Source organism: Hyposmocoma kahamanoa, unplaced genomic scaffold (assembly GCF_003589595.1).
Source record: "Hyposmocoma kahamanoa isolate Upper Pololo Valley unplaced genomic scaffold, ASM358959v1 64, whole genome shotgun sequence".
Taxonomy (NCBI): domain Eukaryota; kingdom Metazoa; phylum Arthropoda; class Insecta; order Lepidoptera; family Cosmopterigidae; genus Hyposmocoma; species Hyposmocoma kahamanoa.
The window spans coordinates 2,687,699-2,707,681 of NW_020653852.1; the positions used below are offsets into that span (position 1 = coordinate 2,687,699).

The 19,983-nt window shown below is 37.5% G+C and overlaps 1 protein-coding gene across 1 annotated transcript in view; it reads right to left on the reverse strand.

The window, feature by feature from the left end:
* Positions 1 to 413: 413 nt before the first annotated feature.
* Positions 414 to 19,983, reverse strand: part of LOC113230806 (ATP-binding cassette sub-family A member 3-like) — a 46,276-nt gene continuing 26,706 nt past the window's right edge. The window contains exons 15-22 of the mRNA XM_026464894.1: positions 17,473 to 17,722; positions 15,742 to 15,800; positions 13,286 to 13,398; positions 11,242 to 11,467; positions 10,162 to 10,229; positions 5,279 to 5,465; positions 4,501 to 4,722; positions 414 to 559 (exon numbers count right to left, since the gene is read on the reverse strand). Coding sequence (XP_026320679.1) covers positions 414 to 559; positions 4,501 to 4,722; positions 5,279 to 5,465; positions 10,162 to 10,229; positions 11,242 to 11,467; positions 13,286 to 13,398; positions 15,742 to 15,800; positions 17,473 to 17,722 — 1,271 coding nt within the window. The remainder of the gene's footprint in view (positions 560 to 4,500; positions 4,723 to 5,278; positions 5,466 to 10,161; positions 10,230 to 11,241; positions 11,468 to 13,285; positions 13,399 to 15,741; positions 15,801 to 17,472; positions 17,723 to 19,983) is intronic.

Consider the following 19,983-nt stretch of genomic DNA (forward strand, 5'->3'; position numbering starts at 1 on the left):
AATCGATTAACTAGTCCCGGTCATGGTTTCTTTGTCTACAAATGATACGTTTGAGCTTGACAACTCAAATTGGGTGAGGTAGCAGAGGTAGGTGCTGGTATATTTTGAATCTGTTCAGTTTAATTAGTCGTCTGATGTGTTCCTACGATATGACGGTCATTCGGTTACCACATGAAAAAACAAGGAATAAAGGTGATATAGTCAATACTTGATAAACGAGCGCGCATTGACAAGAGGGGCTTTTTATGTGAGTTACTTGGAAAACAAAAGACGTAAGCGCGGTCGCTCTCTGTGAATTGATCTTTCAAACTAATTACTGTGAAATGTGAGTAAACGAATTAATTGCAATCAACTGGTTTTCCCTCAACGTCTCCCTTTCGGTTATTACTATGAGATATTTGTATTAAACGAATCTATTGACCTCTATTGACCTTACCTCCTAGTGTGACGCTGACGGTGAGTATAGCTACCGTGGTTCGCTCACCGAAACCGAAACTGACGAAATACATGAACGCAAGGAATGCCATTATCACCAACTCCAGTACCACGAAAGTGAAGGCTGCAATCAAATATAACATAACAGATATTGACATTAAAACGTGTTATACTTTAAGTGCAACCAAATGGATTTAGGTCACATATATCCTTTGAATAAAAATTACCACTCAAGAGTCTATACAACCTAAAATAATCAGTATAACAGTGAAAGCGTTGAATAAATTACTTTGGAAAAAGTGTACATTATATTAAACTCAACTCACTCATCAACAGTTGACGAATTCATGAAATATAAGGACTAATTAATCTCGTATTAAATCAAATAACTGTAATTTATCAATTTATTGTCATAATCGAACAGTATATTATTTGTTATAATTATTAATACAAAGATCGAACACTCAGAAAAAACACTCAGAAAAAATTCCTTCGATCCAGTCGGATTCGAGCATACCGTGCCAGACGCTATACCAACTAAGCCACGGAACGAACCAACGGACCTCACGAATTTTTCTATGTGCTTGCGTCGTGTCTTTGTACTTGGTCTTTCAACGACTTTTTAGTCGTAGCGCTATCTATGAGAAATCTATTACAGATTTATCACCCAGTTAGTACCTTTACAGCTACCAGTCCTGGCGAGAGATGTCGCTATTCACTATATTAATAAAATTTTTATTGAATTGATATTCAATTATTTTATATAACAAACTAGTGGAGTAATTTCACAAAAAAATAATTGAATATCAATTCAATAAAAATTTAATTAGTATATTATTTGATTATTGTATTTGCATGCTTTTATTTAAGAAGGCCCAATATATTTAATTGTTACTCTATTTGAAGTGAATAAATGAATTAATATTATTATAAAATTGCGGATATACACTGAGTAGTGTACGGTGTGAAAACCCGATTCCTATACATTTTCACGATGGAAAAAAACAGAAACCTTAGAATAATAACGCATAGAATGATAGTTTCATATCAAACGAAGTGTCACAAGTGAGGCAAAAATCAAATTCATGTAGGCTAGTTTTAGTAGCACGTTAATTTTCGGATTTAGTGAATATTTATATAAAAGTACAAGTTGAAACGCGTTGCTTCCTTGTGGAATGTGATGTTAGTATCTATTTTATGTTTTTCGGACGTATTTTTACACTCATTTACCGCACATTTCGTCATTTTTAGCTAAAATTCTTGATCTGTTCGCGGCGCAAGTTGACCTTGAGCACTGAAGGCCCGCCCGCTCGTGTAGGCCCTTTGGGAGCGCTTCAATTTGCCTCACTTAGCGTGTGCGGACTAGGTTTCTATGCGTTATTATTCTAAGACACAAGCTTACTTTGCATATACCAATAATGTTTTTTTTTATGAACTGAACGAAATAGTACCCCAATACAAACGATACACATTTTTGAAATGGCTTTAATATCGTACGTAAAAAAATAAATTTTGAAATAAAGCCAGTGTCTTTGCCGATTGACCCAAAGTAAAATGAACCGTATTAGTATGGGAAAAACTTAGGTAGTATCGACCCTTAAGTAAGTAGGTTACATTTTTTTTATTTAGATTTATTTATCATTCAAATGAAATCAAAATGATTTATTGTGTACGCACGTCTAGAATGTCTTAAATAACATAGTTTCATTCGTCATCAACCCATTTATAAATCCCATTGCTGGATACGGGATTTCTCTCAGGTGAGGGTTTTAGGCCATAGTTCGCCTCGCTAGCACAATGCGACTTAATACGTTTTCCGAGAGTTGTGAACCTTCTTTGACGTGCAAGTTTCGCGGTGTGTTCGTTCTCCGAAAACTTCGCGGTAAATTTCAAAATAAATTACTCACATAAATTCCGAAAAACTCAGAGGTAAAGTCTGTTCCAATCATTTTCAACAAAAAGTAAACAAACCTTGCAATTCTAAAGCAATCACTCCGTATATCGAATAAGTAACACTTTCACGTATATTTTGAAGTTTTCGACTTGATATCTTATCACTTTTTCCAACAATGTTCATTTGAATAGCATCGTAAACCCGTATTTAAAAAATGGTAGTTCAAAAGTGAGGTTATTTTTCATCTATACTTCTATGACTTGTCTATGGTTGCATAGTGCTGTACGAAAAAACATTCCGTTAATTCAATTAAAGTTTTTGTAATCGATTGGTAAATCGAAAATTTTAATCGCAATCAAACGAGTATCTAAGTGTATGGTTTTGAAGGACGATTTAAAATTAAGATTTCCGAAATTTTTAAATATAGGTTTTTAAAGGTTATGTATTTTTACTATTCATGTAAGGAAAACCGTTAGTATGACTCAATTAGACAAATCGATTAATTCAATTAATTAATCGATTTTTAGTTTGCATTACAATTGCCAGACCTTTTATACCTGCAGCCTATGGGTCAACTGCACTTGGAAAGCTCTCAACTCTGTAAGAGTTGTTTATAATATATTCCGGATGTTGTTGCGGCTGCCACGATTCTGTAGCGTGTCAGGAATGTTCGCCGACGCTCATGTGGACGGATTTGCAGCCATCATGAGAAATAGAGTGGCATTCTTGAAGCAGAGTGCGTGGCAGCGGTAACAGCATCGTGAGTATACAAACTTCATGTGTACCCTAAACCCAGCACATATTTATAAGTTTGTAATTCTAACATTAGTGTGTAAGTTTTTCTTTGTTATACTACCCAATATGGACGAAGCATCCGAAATAAAGTATTTTGAATTTGAATTACAATTGGCCACCACTAAACCATCTATGGTCAGATCAGTGACTTGTTTACTTTTTGTTTAAAATGGATTGAAACGAAGTATATAGATTGGTGGCTCGGATTCGAACCCACGGCGTCTGCTTGAGAGGCGGTAGGTGAAACTATTAGGCTTAGCTAATAAGCAAACGGCTCCTATTGCTTCAGTATCTATTGCCATTTGTACAGCATACAAATCAATTAATTAAATGAAGTTTTAAGTAGAATAGTGTAGTCTGTATAGTGTAATAGTGTAGTGTAGTCAGGGTGACCCCTGTGACAGTTCATAAAAATCTACACAATTTATACTTGTAAGGACGTGCATTAATTTACGTATTTCAAAAACTATTTTTATAAGTATCGAGTTCTTAGGTTTTCGCGATTGTTACATATAGGAAATGAAACTATTTTTATAAGCCTCGCTTTTAAATGAATAAACAACCTTTGTTTAAGTATCACATCGTTTAAATAATTTGTAGTAGTTGTAGTATTACGAATGGTATAATTGAGTACTGGTGAAGGGATATTAGAAGCAGAAGGCAGACATCACGCCTTTAGAAGCAATATGTATTACAAAGAGCGTTGAACGCGAATGCAAAGTGCTAAAACGCGTGCCCGCGCCGTCTCTACACAATCCCTAAATATAAAAATCCCCAAACGTCTCGATTTAATTGCGTTTTTCGTTTACTTGCGTTGGCTGGGTACACGGCGCGTAGACATTTGCTTTCCGCGCAAAGGCGTTCACGAGCCTTCCGCTTTGCGTTGGAAAACTTGCGCGCCTGCTAGGTGCATCTCCTGCTGCTTTATGATTGGCCAGTAGTGTGGTCCTCCGCAAACGTCCCTGTAGCTTGCGTGGAAATATCACACTCACGCAACGCAATGAAATCCAATAAGCGGCCGGCGCAAGCGAGCAACTCGTGAACAGTCCTGCTTGCGCGTACGCGACAGATCTTTGCGTATGCGCTAAGCGATTCACACAAGCAAGTGAAAGACGTAATTATTTATATAGTTTTTTCAAACAAACTAACTACCTACGTATGACAGATAAAGCCATCATGGTTGATGTTTATGTTTAAAATTGAACAAAGCACTCTAATCTGAACTATAGCTGCAAAAGTTGTTAATTTAGATAACTTATTTATGATTTACCAAAAAGCATTGTTTGAAAAAACAAACACTCACAGTTTCATTTCCAACCATCGCAAAAAAATAAGAATTGTCGCTTACATAACAAAGAATAATAATAAATATTTACAGAGGAAGCGGGTAGTGTTTATAGTATTATTTTCGTCCATAATAGATGCAGCGATGAGTGTGGGCAACACCGAAATGACGGTGTACATCAACACGTGAGTGATGAACGTGGCCATCCAGTGGATGAACGGGGGACACCCAGCCATTATGTGGATGTGACGAATGCCTGTCTGGCGGTCTTTTATTAGTCGATATATCGTGTTCGATACTGTTGATAAAATTACTGAAACAAAAATATCATGAAACTTTGGTATAAATAATATCACCCATACAGACACTGGTTTCACTGAAAGAGCAGCGGCCGGAGGAGCATTTTTAGTGCATAGCATTTTGGATGTTATCTTCTAAAGAAAAAAGTTCAAATTGATTTGAAATGCTAGAATGTATAGTGCGGCACCGCGAGCAGTCGCGAGACTCGCGCGAGACTTGTAGCGACTAGTTCAAAGAAGCACCGTGCTAGCTCCTCCTCTCCTCATAGAGCTTACAAGAAAATTATCAGAATTGGGGTCGCGATGTCTTGGTGACACTGTAGTATTTATTTATGTATACACCTTTTTCGGCAAATATAATTTAGGGTAACGTTGTTAAAACATGTGAAGCTGACCTAGGCAAGTTAATGTAAGTACTTCAAAATTCTAATAAGACTTTATATATATAGCACATGACCCTAAATGACATTATGGTTTTCTCGATCGTCGTCGCGACAATTAAAACTTTATTGCAATCGTTTAGATATGAGGTTAATAATGACAAATAGGAACTTTAACAGCGGTACATACAGAACAAGATGCAAAGAGCCCACACGACTGTAGTGAACACCGTTTTGGGCACTATCTTGGCGGTATTAGTGCCCTGGAGCGGCTGGCTGTATGTGGTGATGTAGCGGTCGTGTTTTGCTGCCAGCAAGTTGCTTAACAAGTTCAGGGCTACCAACGCTGCGTGGCGTACTGTCGTTGAGTAGTATACCTGTTTTAAAATGTGACTGACTAGAATGCAGGTGGAAATACAAGCGGACCAATTAAATTACGTTAAGCCCACGGAAGAAAGAATGGTCTGTGGTTAATTTTAATGACTTCGCAATGAAGTCCGGTCATGTAAGGAGTACTGCTGCCACTTATGGGATGACTGTGCTAAATACCAACCTTGGCATCAATCGACAAGCGTGTCGGGAGGCTTATAGGTGACTCTGATTTAATAGAGGCGAACCTGCAGAGTTTTGAACACCGTCGTAAAGTTGTCTGCTTATTGTTATTCTACGGGATATACCACGGAGTGTGTGCGAAGGAATTGCATGATTTGATTCCGCCTTCCTCTTTGCATTATCGGGGGACTAGACGTGGTCTGGGGTTCCAACTCCTATGTTGTGGATATTCCCACGATTCGCTCCATTGTACAAAGGAAACAAATAGGTACTGTAGTCTAGGCTCTACTCTATGAGTAGAATCACTGGCTGAATGAATAGTTTTGTAATTAGAATGTGTTTTGAAAAATGAAGTAAGAAAAGAATAGAGCATCTTGATAGAACGAATTATAACCCAACGCTAAAAGTATGTAAAAAAGTCATTGACTTACAATTATATGGACGTCGGGTCGGCGCTAAAAAGTGTCCGCACTTGTAAGGCGCTAAAATCGTATACAGAGCGCGACAGTCTTCATTTGTTCTACGGACAGCGCGATACTGCGATGACATTACAATTTAAATTTCGAATAGGTTGACTTGGGACATTTTTTTCGTGGTTTTTGTATTAGACCCGTCGTCCATTTATTTGTAAGTCAATGAAAAAAGTGCAATAAAGTAAATTTTGAAGATTATTCCAGTTTATATTCATAAAATTAAAAGGAAACAAATAGGTACCCTACGCAAATACCGCCAAATGTCTTGGTATGACCCTCGACGTGAAGCTACTCTGGAAAGCCCACTTCAAGAAGAAAAAAGAAGAACTAGACATACGTTTAAAGAAAATGTATTGGCTATTTGGAAAATGCTCTTCACTATCTGTGTGCAATAAAATATTATTGTATAAACAGGTCCTTATGCCAGTGTGACTATGGTATCCAGTTCTGCAAAGCAACATACAGACAATACAACGCTTCCAAAATAAAATACCGAGGACAATTGTGGGTGCTTATTGGTACATACGAAATCAGGGTCTGCATCGTGATTTGGATGTAGAGCCTGTAAATAAAGTGATAATAAAGTACGCCGAAGGTCACGAACATAGACTTCATCATCACGTGAACATAGAGGCTATACGGCTACTAGACAATACAAATATAGTGCGTAGACTACAAAGAACTAAGCGTTTTGAGTTAGTGTAGTTAATTATAGTGAATTAAACAAAAACACATAAACAAAGTGGAAGACACTTCACCTTAACAAATATTAAAAGATGTTTTGTCAATGGATAATTTCTTTATATAAGGTACTTTTATTTTAGGAAATTATGCTAAATGAAAATTGCTTATTAGTCTTGTCTGCAGTGGCTAGATTGTAATTAGTTATAAGGTTTTGTTTTGCTTTATAACAAAAAAATACAAAAAGATTCGCACGGAGCGTTTCGCTTCCACATTTATATGGCACGCGGCTAGGGAGTGGCATTCTCTGCCTGCGGACTTGTTCCCCCCTATAACTTGGGCCTTTTCAAAGCGAGAGTGGAGACTGCGGGGACTTCGGGTGCGGAGGCCAAAGAATCCATCAGGGAGCTGGGTCGTCTGCTTAGAGATAGTGCTGTGCTCGCGCCTTGGATCCTACTTGGTCCAACAAATTTCGTCGGCCATTCAGCGCGGTAATGCTGCCAATGATAAGGGACGTTTGAGCCAGCTAAGATTCAGAGCAGTGCTTTTTCAGCCCTATTAGTTATTAAATTCACATTTAACAGGCACGTAAGAAACAACGGGCGTTTTATTTAAACTATATTTAATTTCGAGGACCGATACAGAGAACCTGCTTTATCGTCCTTCAATCTCTACAGATACTAAAATTCATTTTACAGTGTTGCCATGTCACCAGAATAAAAATGGCCGCTGGTCTATTACATTTCTAACATTGTTTAATTAAGTAACTTAAGACTCAAAGTCTCGATACTTCTGAGATTGAAAGCATCAGTAATGAAAATTCCAAAAAAGAAAGACTCCGAGATTTCCGGGATGGGAATGTCTTACGAAACACGCAATCTATATATTGTTAGAGAGTTTATAGGGGAGATGTATACAATCGGAATCAGTTGATAATGGTGATTACTACAAAATAACAAAAATCGAATGCGAGCAAGTTATGCCAATATATCAATGCGATAGTTTTGTGACATTCCCGTGCACTGATGGTGGCACACTCGGTTCGCGCGACGCGCTAGAGCCTAGCCGCTCATGCGATACATGCAGCCGTAGACGCATACCACACCTAGAGGTGCCGGTGATGATTTTATACTGATTTATCGGATATCGAAGTTATAACAGGTAAAAGAACTAATATTAATTGCTATTTCGGTAACTACTCTAGCAAACCATAAAGCTTTTAATGCCTGGGTCTGTCATTTAAAAAAATAAACAACTTCAAAAATACGTCACGACAATCGTGTGTGTTATTATTTGGGCTGGTGATTTCGGTGTTTATTTATTGAAAACATACCGTAAGTAGCGTTTTTTAAGTTTACCCTGAATATAAATGTTTATAAACTATACTTTAAGGAGCAATTTCATGGTAAATGTTAGAACCACTCAAACATAATATTATCATATTTATCCAAGCACACAAAAAATTTCATTAGTGCTTTTTAAGTGCAGGATTGGCGGTGTATTACTGCATTTTATTTGAGATGTTTTTGTTGGTAGTACGGAGGGTATTTATTTAGCAATGCAGAATAATAATTTATTTACAAAAACTTGTATTTAAACTGAATCCTTTTCTATTTTGCGAAACCAAATAGCCGCCATTTTGCGGTAGGAGGAGCGCATCGCGTGAGCGGATATAGAGTAATAGACGTGTGATGATTTCGCGCCATTCTAATCTATTTTGTTCGAGTAGATAAATCTGAAGGTAAGTTTTAACTTACTAAATTTTCATTTCTGTACTTGTAATATGTAATAATCGTAACATTTTAGAATGCGATTCAAAATCCATATTGTTATTATACCTTTAATTTTCTCATCAGGATTTTGTTCCCCTCCTTTTCGCCCATGTAGGTAATCGGAATCAGGTGACTCCAATTACCTACAAAAATCGTGATCCCCATCGCCCACATTACCTTACTACGATTAAACAAAGTATTTTTTGTTTGTAGATGCCCATAGTTCGTCATAGGAAGTCAAATAAAGCTAGCTGGTCTATGGACCATCTAGAAAAGGTTCTGAAGCTCATTGATGAACAGAATTCAATTCAATAAGGAAAGCCGCAAAGACCATGAATATTCCGTTTTCTAGCCTTCACAAGAGGTACACAAAAAAACCAACTTAAGGACCTCGTCTTGGTCATAATACCCACTGTCTTCACGCCTGAGATGGAAATAGAATTGGCGGATATAATCAAGAAAATGGCCAATGTATTCTACGGTTGCACTACAAATCAAATAAAAAGAGCAGCATTCGAATACGCTCAAACCCTAAAGCTGAAACACAATTTTAACACGCATTCAAGATTCAAAAAAGCATTCTTAAATGTTGCCTCCATGAGCAAGGCCGAAGCGGGATTTAAAATAACAGGCACATTTTTCATAAATCCCAATGTCTTTTCAGATGAAGATTTTATGCCAGCTGAAGTCGTTTAATCAGAGCCCATTATCGTTCAAGATCATGTTGAGTCTGTTTCAGAATCGACCCCCGCTGAAGCTGTTGACTTCGTTTCATTACCAACAGCTACAGTTCAAATAGAACAGGATAATCCTATTCCAAGTACATCCGCATTTTGTCCCACAATTCATGAACCAGCGATTGCATCATCATCTCAATTCAATATACCATCAACATCTGCGAACCCCCCACGAATTCAAAATTTCATTCAGATGCCTAAGATAGCACCTGTTCAAATGACAAGACAAGGAAGAAAAAAACAACATGCAGCGATTTTGACTTCGAGACCGATCAAAGAAAAAGGAGACAAAAAGAGGCTAAAGCTGTCGAAAACAAGGGAAAAGGGATGGGAAAGAAGAGCAAGCCACAGAGGGTTAATCTTGAGAAGGTTAAGAAGAAAATTCAGCAGGAATCTAATAATACTTCCACGTCAAACGTGAACACGAATGAGTTATGCTAGGATGTTGAAGACGCAGGTAACTTGTGTCTTGTATGTGACGTATTCGGACGACATAACGAAACATGGTATCGGTGCACTTCTGGTGGGCTTTGCGATTGTAGTGGGTAGGACTCTGTTCGCAATTATGCGTGCGATATGTGTTGACCACCATTGTCTACATGCTGATCACCATTGCCAACCGATGTTTGCAATGGTGATCGAAACCTTTTTTTTTAAATCTTATTATTATTCCAAAATTCATAAGCCAAAGTGATGAAAGTTGATAGTTAGTTCATAGTAGATCTCAATTGATAGTTTAAAAAGTAAAGTTTATTATAAGAACAAAGCAATAAATAGTTGATTGATCGATTTGATTTTATTTCAATTCTCGCTTAGGTGATCCTCATTAGCTACATCTCCCCTACATTAAAAACTTACCTTGGCATTATCACCTTTCAATTCGACTCCGGCGATGGATCGGCTATCCCGGTCTACTCGTAACATCGCTATTGAAATAAAGTACAAAAAATAAATATTACGTCACGCTAAACACTTTGGATTTTGGCCAATGTTAAATTTAGACCTTAAGTATGAGGTCAGACGAGCGTAATTTTATGAGTCGCGTAGTTTGAGTTGCGTAGTTTGCTCTGCATTCGGTTTTAAAAAGTACGGTTTGTTACACACGCCGACAGCCGACTCACGGGCGTAACGACGACTGACTTTCGGTCGCATCGTGTGACGGGCTGGCGCGGGTGGAGGTAGGGGTGAGGGAAGGGGTCACTTTGGTATAGGATGCGCGTGAGTTTCTTCGTTTCTTGCGAAAATGTTCGATACGGAGATTAGAATATAAATAATTGAACAAATTACTTGATTGTTATTATTAGTCTTTCCTCTGGACTGATGGCTTGTCGCATATTTGTATCTGTCTTAGTAACAAAAGGTTTTAGTAGGTTTAATAATTCTTGAAAAATATTTATTGGCATGTGATAGTACTAGTAACAAATTCATCTGTATGTCTACATAAACTTGTATCCTAATATATGAAACTGCCCATACTTTAATCGTTTCATATTGAGTGGACGTACCTAGCTTCTTTTTCTTTTTCTAACAACGTCTTCTAATGCTTCATAAACGCATACTATTTTTAATTGATCCATTGACTATTACGACACAAACGCCCCGTATAAACGCTTAAAAGCAACGGAACAAAAAACGTTCATCTGGCGCTCCAACCGAATTTCGGTCGAGCTCAAACTGCGCAACTTAAAAAGCGCAACTCACAACTCACAAAATTACGCTCGTCTGTCCTCACCCTAAGTGTCATGTTTGACATACTCTTGATCGTGTACTTATTACCCCTATTCAAACTCAACGTAGCCGATATCAAACATCACGCTTGAAGCGAAACATAAGCGTGAAGTCAAGAGACGTCACGAGACGACTAGTTTTAACCGCAAGCGACGTATAAGTAGATTTTATTTCTTAAGTATAAAGTGTAACATGCTCTTCACCGCGTACCATCAGTCATATTCGCCGTTTGTTGAAAGTCAACGGTACCAAACCGTCGAAAATTGTTTAAATACTCATGGTCCTTATAGTCCAGTTTATAAAAAACCCTCGGTTGCTTCTTCATATCCTTAAAGATGCCGAGGTCCATGGCTCTTCTGGTACCAATTTCAGGTTTTGGTCGATCGTTAGATACATATGTAAAGCCGAATATTAATATGATTGGTATTAGCAGTTGCTGCAAAAAAGAAAGTTACTCATTACAGGCCTAACGCGTAACTGTGTTGGGAGGAGTGACAATATTTAGTAGCAGTAGAGCTCCTTGTGAAAGAGTCGTCCAAGGGAAGTTAGTCAAGTTTAGACGGGTAAGGGAGCTGGTGAAATTACAGGCACATGGGACTTGTCAACTTATGGCTCAGGGTGATGGGCGCAGTGGCAGTGCCCGTCGGATCTTTGCGATTTAAAGCTCTGAAGGGCACTGCAACTGTTATGGATAGGCGTGTCGCTTACCACCAGGTGTAGGTACTTGTTCATACTGCCACTTGATATCATAAAAAAACAGTTGTCGCGCTGTTAAAAAAATAATTTCAATAAGAATTTTTTGACGATATTCAATAACAAGTTGATTAAAGAAATAGCCTACCAAATTAGTAAATATTGTTGTTATGTAAAAAAAATATTTCATTGATAATTGAAATGTACAGATAAACCACATGGCACCTTTTTCAATCAACTAGTTATTGAATACTGTCCATTGACTTACAAATAAATGGACGACGGGTCTAATACAAAAACCACGAAAAAAATGTCCCAAGTCAACCTATTTAAACGTAGTGACATGTAAAGGAATATGAAAAAGCTAAAACGTTGAATTTAAAATGTAATGTCATCGCAGTACTGTCTAATTTTGCTTGCTTCGCTGTCAGTCGAACAAACGAAGACTAAAGCGTGAATGACGCTCTGTATACGATTTTAACGCCTATAAGTTCGGACACTTTTTAGCGCGCACCCGACGTCCATATAATTGTAAGTCAATGATACTGTCAGAAAAATCTTGAAGAAATTATCCCGCGTGCAGCTAGACATAATTGTTAAGTAAACGACGATATTTTTAGGGCAGTTCACAACACTAAATTAACGCGTATGAAATGCGTATTCCGATGAGGCAATTTTACCAATCGTCCTATGAACATATTTAAGATAAGGAGAGACAGGAAATGAAAGTATTTTTTTCTGATTTAAATCGCGTATATGCTGGACTGCCACGCAGTGGTCTCCCGGGTTCGATTCCTGGGCCGGGATAAATATTCCTATGGCCTACATTTATTTATCGTGAGTTTAGGTGTAATTTGAATAGAATAGAATCGAATACGTCTATTTGCCAGAATACAGTATTTATACAGATCTTGAGTAAAATTAGGCACATTGCGTTCAAAGTGCAAGGTGTGCAGGTTTGTTAGTGGTATTTCACATTTGTCTCTACAATTACAAATCAATTTGCATTTCAAATTAATCAATTGGTATTTGTAACTGCTAAATATTGTTTATTTTAAAGTATACAAGCAATGTGTGAAAAGCCATTTTATCAATTGTGATTTAAAAGTATGTCCATGTAGTTAGTTAATTAGTTAGATAAATTATTACAAAATCCTTATAAATAAATATATTGAAGCAGTTATTCTTAAAAACGAGGTTGTGTCAATTTCTTTTCATTTTAAACAATCTTTCATATCATATATACACAGATCACATAACAAGTCAAATAATTTATTTTTAAATATGTTTAAGTCTGCGATCGCTGCAGAGTGTCTTTGTGGTTGTCTGTGTATGTCCATGGTGCCCACGACACAGGGAATCCCTAGTTCGGAGCTATGATTGTGTGCATTATTATTATTAGCTTTTTCAAGCAACAGCGTGGCCTTGGCATCTGTAAAGGGCTCGAAATGTTGGTTTCTTTGAAAAATCAAATATACGCCATTAAGATGGGAAAAAATGGTTTCCTTTCCAATGTGTAATAATGTAAAATTTAAAAACTCGTTATAAGGAGAGATTTTACCAAGAAAAGGAAACTCCACTTTCTAAAGTATAAGTACTTAATATGCCTCTTCATGAGCATTCCCATTTGAATTAAGAGCAGGAGACTGCCCCTCACTTTCGGATACGTTGACTCTGAAAAAAAAGTGTGTAGATCAGCAACAAGTACATTGACGGCCTCCGTGGCCGAGTGGCTTGCACACCGGTTTTCATGGTGTCGCCATCTCTGAGGCTCCGGAATCGATCCCCGGCCGGGTCAGTGTAGAAACTAACTTTTCTATATTATCTCGGGTTTGAGTGTTTGTGGTCCCGTCGTTGTTTCCGATTTCCATAACACAAGTGCTTTAGCTACTTACTTTGGGATCAGAACAACGCATGTGATGTTGTCTAATATAATGTAGTCAATTATTTGGTCAAATGTAAGTTGTCCGTAAATGATAGAAAAATTCGTAAGATCCGCTGGTTCGTTCCGTGGCCTAGTTTAGCAATGCGCGGGTCGAATGTTTTCGATATTCGATTTGTTAGTAATTACTAATCCTGACATTTGAATAAAAAATTAGTAACCTACTAATGTTCGTATTCGAATGATCTGAATGATCATTTCTTACCAACCCATAGATTCCACAGAGCATGACTGTGGCTAGCCCTCTCTGACATAATTTAAAGTAAAGAAGTAAAAATAAAAATATATATATCGCCGCTTAAGTCGCCCGTCTGTGTAAAGGTTAGATGATTAGCGACACCATCGCTACTGCATCGCGACTGAATAGCTGCAGATGCGATAAAGTCGCCGTGTGTCTTAGTGCCTCCACGTGAATTAGATGTAGAGCGAACAGTAGGGCTAACACAACGGTGCGTAACTTGCGCGAGACCGACATAAAGCGCGAGATACTGCTATTCTCGCATAGAGATCCCGGGCTTTATGTCGCTCTCGCGCAAGTCGCGCCCTGTTATGCTAACCCTACATAGTAATGATATAGAGAGTACCGTAATATTGACGGGACAAAAAAACGGATTTGAGCTAATAGATGGGGGTTACTGAGATGTCCCCTTATTAGCCTAAAGATATATTTGAGAAGCGCATATTTTGGCCTGATTTTAGAGATCTTTGTTGCTTTTAATTCGTAACTTTTAACTAGACAATGACATTGACAGCTCGCAAAATTGACAAGGAACGTTCCGTTTATACCCTATAGGATGGAAAAAGTTCAGCCACATGACTTTTTCTTTTTTTCCTCGCTCTTTTGTTATGACAAGTTTTTTGGCTAGTGCCTCATGTACTTTTTTTGTTTTTATAATAGTTCACTTGATATGTTTATATGCTTGATATGTCGCGCCTCTTTCTTATAATGATACACCTATTGTATTTGCACCTCATGTTGTGAATCTGGGACTACACATTGATAGTACTTACTTTAAGCTAGAAACCTCAGATTGCATTAACCTGCATTAGTCAGAAGATCATTGGTACCTTAAGATCGTTCTACCAATTCAAACACTTTCTTCCCATCTCAACAAAAACCTCTTGGTACAGGCGACTATTTTTCCTATCCTTAATTATGCTGATGTGTGTTGACCCACCCAAGAACTTCTCAACAAATTGAATCGCTCTAAATCGAAAAAAAATTTTAAATTCTTATTCTATATTTAATTGCGGTAACCATGCTTGATCCAAAGGTCATTATTGACTTGCACTACACGTGTCACAGCCACTGATATCGCCCATACGTTCTAGTTTCTCACGAAATGCAACGTGGGTTAGTGAAAAAAACAACCTCTACCATGTTCACCAGACCCTGCATTACCATGAAGTGCGTTCCATGCATCGGCATGATGTGAAATGTTTAGTTTACGTAGATTACGAGTATTAAAAATCGTCTCTGGTTTCTTTCTGCTTTTTCTGTTGTGAAGAATGTGCTAAGTTGAAGTTGAAACGAAACTCTGCATATCTGTGGCTGGCTCCGGTACGGAGCCTGCCACCAGCTGTGGAGCTAGGTACTTCTAGCATTACTTTCATGTAAAAAAAAGTTGGTTAGTACCAAATCTAAGTTATAAAAATCTTTTTTCAGTCAACTTTTCTAACTAATGTAAATAAATAGTAAATTATAACAATACTAGTACATAAACATAATTTAAAAAATAGGTAAATAAGCGATCGAGAAAGATTACGTATCGCTCGGTGAAGCGAGTGGCGGGGTCACTGTCTTCCGCGGTGAATACACTTGGGGACAATTTTACAAAACTACTACTACATACAATTAGCCAGAATATTGAATAGAATATTTTTAGATGATTTACCATTATTTCTATTATTATTTTCTTAAATATCGCGAGAATGCAAATCAACACATTGTATAAGGATAGATAAAGATTTTTGTACAAAAACTGCAAAAATAACTTCTGGACTGGATCAAGCACAACACACAGGGCACGAATTGATAATGACTCCCAAGGTTTGACTTTAAAATAGAATTGTACCTCGTAATTGCCTGTCGTCAGTATCCTCCGTTAACGCCGTTTCAATGTCACTGCACAATCTGGAATAAAATTGTGTAAGATACCACTTGTGAATAGCAATGGGGTCGGCAGACAAAAATGGCAGTCACAATGGCTACACGCTGTCTTTTTTCAAGATGGAGTAAAATGATATTTCATTGCGCAAAAGTGTTGCTCGCAAGTTCGTAGGTTCGCTCGTTCCATCGAGTATATAACAGGCTCGTTCGGTTTATAGATATACAGACACTGCATTTAGAATTGTCTATTAAAAATACAAAGAGGTGACATATTCCAAATGTCATTTTACTCCGTCTTCAAAAAAGACAGACTATAGATATAGGTACCTACTGTAAAACATGTGAACGCCGATTTATCGTAAGCGACATTTTGACCTACACTTTCAATTGTTACTTCTACAAGACGTGACAATAACTTCATACTTATAACAATGTATAATTAAGAAATCTGTTTACATTATTAGAATTGCTTCAGACTGACAATAATGCTAGTATACATTTTTTTAATTTTTCAAATAAAATTTAAAATTTGCATGCCAGTCTTGGTAAAATATGAATCAATCAATCAATAAACAGCATTTTCTATGGCAAATGATATTTTAAACTATAACGGACAAGGACGTATCGACATTTCCCGCCTAAATTACATCGAATAAAAATATAGCAAAAGCTAAGTTTATCGTTAGCTCAACCGTTTTTTATATTTCAGTGTAACCTACAGAATCAATGTTAAAAAATCGTAACGTAAGCGACCCCACTTGTTATCGCAACGCACATGGGCATTTCTCCTAGAAGGGATCCTAGAATTCTCTGACTTCGGTGGTCGAATTTTTTTCTTCATTTCAGGAAAAACATTGAGCGGACAGGAAAAAGAACTCAAACTTACATAAGATTCCGTTAACTGGGTAATTATACTTTGTTTCAATCCATTTTGAACATAAACAAACCTGTTTGGTTAAAATTCTAGAGCAATCACTCAATAAATCAAATAAATAACACTTTCACGTATATTTCGAAGATTTCGATTTGATATATTTTTTCCTTTTTCCAACAATATTCATTTGAATAGCATCGTAAAATCGTATTTGAAAAATGGTAGTCCAAAAGTGAGGTAATTATTCATCTATACTTCTATGACTTGCCTATGGTTGCATAGTGCTGTTCGAAAAAAAACATTCGGTATCAAGTGTAAGGATGTGAAGGAGGATTTCAATTTAGATATCATTCGATTGTGATTGAAATGTTCGATTTAACAATCGATTACTAAACTTTAATTGATTGAACCGAATGTTATGCTTATATAAGTTATGTTAGGAAAACCGCTAGTATGACTCCATTGAACAAATAGATTCATTCAATTATTTAATCGATTTGTAGTTGGCGTTACAATTGGCCATCACTAAACCGTCTACGGTCAGCGACTTGATTGTTTGAATTTTGTTCAAAATGGTTTGAAACGAGGAATAGATTCTTAATAGTTAATGACATTTGATCCACCGAATTCTAGAGCACCCGAGAAGGCCACTGTGGGGTTTTAGCCGGTAGAACCTCTCCGCTGTCCTAGGAGGATTTCGCCATGCAAAAGAATAGTCCTATTGGTGGCGGACATTGTCATCAGTTAATTTTGGTAGCGCCAATTAGGCTGTTGCCAGCTTAGGAGCTACCAAGGACAAAGCGTTTACGACGGCGCACTTACTTCAAAAATACCTCCTCGAGAGTCGAAACACCGACTCCAATAGAATTTATTCCAAGATCCAATCGTTTGTTTTGTAACTCCGTGAATAAGGCCGAGAAGTTTTTGCTGCTGGCGGACGGTAGTGAGTACTCGAGGGTGCTGCTACTTCTTTCTTTTAGTGTTGCGTCAGGTACGTAGGTAGTTACGAGACTTGTGATGGCATTTTCTTGTTGTAGTCCGGTCGTTGTTAGGGTTAGGCGGTAGCCGGTACCTGTGGGGAAAAGACCACAGAACAGATATTACAGGATGTTCATCACTGGAGCTGTGTCGTCAGTACTGTGACGACTAAAAGATCGCACACTATTAGAGCGAACGGAGATCGCACTAGTTTTGGGCGAACGATTAATAACGCGGTTTCCGCCACTAGTCGGGAACGTTCGTGAGATGCGCCGAAGTTGAGACTTCGGCTGCCGTCGTGAACTCCGCCATTGTTTGCTGCGCTCTGACGTTAGACGTACGCTCGCTTTGCCTTTAAAATTTACCGTTATCGCCCGCCATTACGTGAATAAATTGTGTTTAGTATTTTGCACATAGCTTGCGCCTACTGCCTTCAGTTCCATGACTAGCTTTCCACACTGAACTGTATCTTCTGTGCCTTTCGTGCTGTAACTGTAAAAGTGTAAACTTGTCTTCTTGTAATTAAACAGCGTAAATCGAACTTGAGTGTTTTCTTTGTGTTCCGGACTATAAACTGTAAATTGCCGTGATTCGCATAGTGCTACAAATTGGTGACCCCGACGTGATTTAATCGCCACCATCGAGACGAGTTGACTATTTAGCCCTCTGTCAATCATTGCTACTTTACTGCACTACGTCTTGGTGCGGTGCACATCAGACCACTCTGATACACCTGGAAAGAGCGCAGAGAGCTGTTCTTAAAGTCATCAACTTCCATCCTTTCGATTACCCAACCCGCAAACTCCTAAAGGAGTGCGATGCTCTCTCTGTTCGGCAACTGTTTATTCAACAAATAATTTTGAAAAAGTTCTCCATTATTCCATTTCATTCCGTTACTTTAACCAACCAAAGACGACTCGATATACCTTTTTATCTCGTACACAACTCCGCACAGCGCACTGGCTGAGATTCTTTTACATTAATTTACTTTAAATTAAATTCTTTTTTGCATTACCTATTTGGCCATAAAGAAAAGAACGTCATGAGTAGAAACCGTAAAATTCCGGCTTAAGAGTAAAACTTACAATAAAACAGAGGACTTGCTGGAAGTTTTTCTTAATTATTTTTATATAACAGAAACAAACAGAAAACAAAATTCTAAACAAAATAAACGAATTTTGTGGAAACAAAACAAATAAGCAAAAATAGAGATGATCAAAAAATTGAGTTGGCGTACCTTGTGTTCATTGCAGGTATCGAAATATCGATACCGATAGATTTCAACAAAGTATTTATTTATGTTACTTTTCTAATTATGTACTCCTAAGGTATTGGGCGGAGTTTGTCAAAAAGATGACATGTTTGATCCCATCGATCGACAAATAATATCGCCGTTCTACCTAGATTTATTTCTGCTATGGCGCAAGTGACCGGGCTGTGCGACTCGAGTTCCCACGAGTAGGGCTTGAACTCGAGAAATCTCGGTACAGGCAAGGTGCAATCAGTCCCGGTATCGCGATTGTAGACTCCCGGTACTCCCTACCCCGGAATTACTACTACTTACTGAGCTATGAGTAATATCGACCGGTGGTAATTTCACACGTTACTGCGATTATAATGCTACTTATACTTCTTAATTAACTACAATGTGATTTTACGAATGTTAAGTTTAATATAATATCTCAAATGGATATTTTGAATGAAAACTTTTAGTTTGATAATAAATAGGAACTTCATTATCTACTATTTATTATTCATGGTATTATTATTACGTAGATGATTGAATAGGTACGGATAGCCCGGAAAAAGGATACTGGTTGCAGTTTAAGAGGGAGCAGAGGAAAAATTCCTAATCATCGATTTGATTTTAGAGGGGTATATCTACTTTAAAGTTACAAATAAAATATTGTATGAGTAACTACACGATATTATCAAGCATATACACTAATCAGAAACATAAAACAATAAAGTTTCCTCGATAGACAAAAATCACGAAATGACCTCTAATTTTCACATTTTTTCGATACATCCTCGAAATGCTACAGGTTATTAGGACAAAAATTAGATAATTAATTATATTTATGCATGATCGAGAACTGTCACTACGGATTTTTTTAAATCCCTTTAGTTTTAGAGTTATTCCGCTAAAACGAATTTGGTACTTTTAATGCGCAAAATTCAACATCTCCTGCCGCATGTCACGCGAACTTCAGGCATATATTTGTCTCACAAATGTAGGCGGAGCCAACGTCAAGACTTTTTTGGCATGCTCCCTCTCAAGCTTTTCAAGAACTACCGGGAATACTTATAATAACTTTGGAATCAGACCGGTTCTGCAAGCCCAAACGATATTAT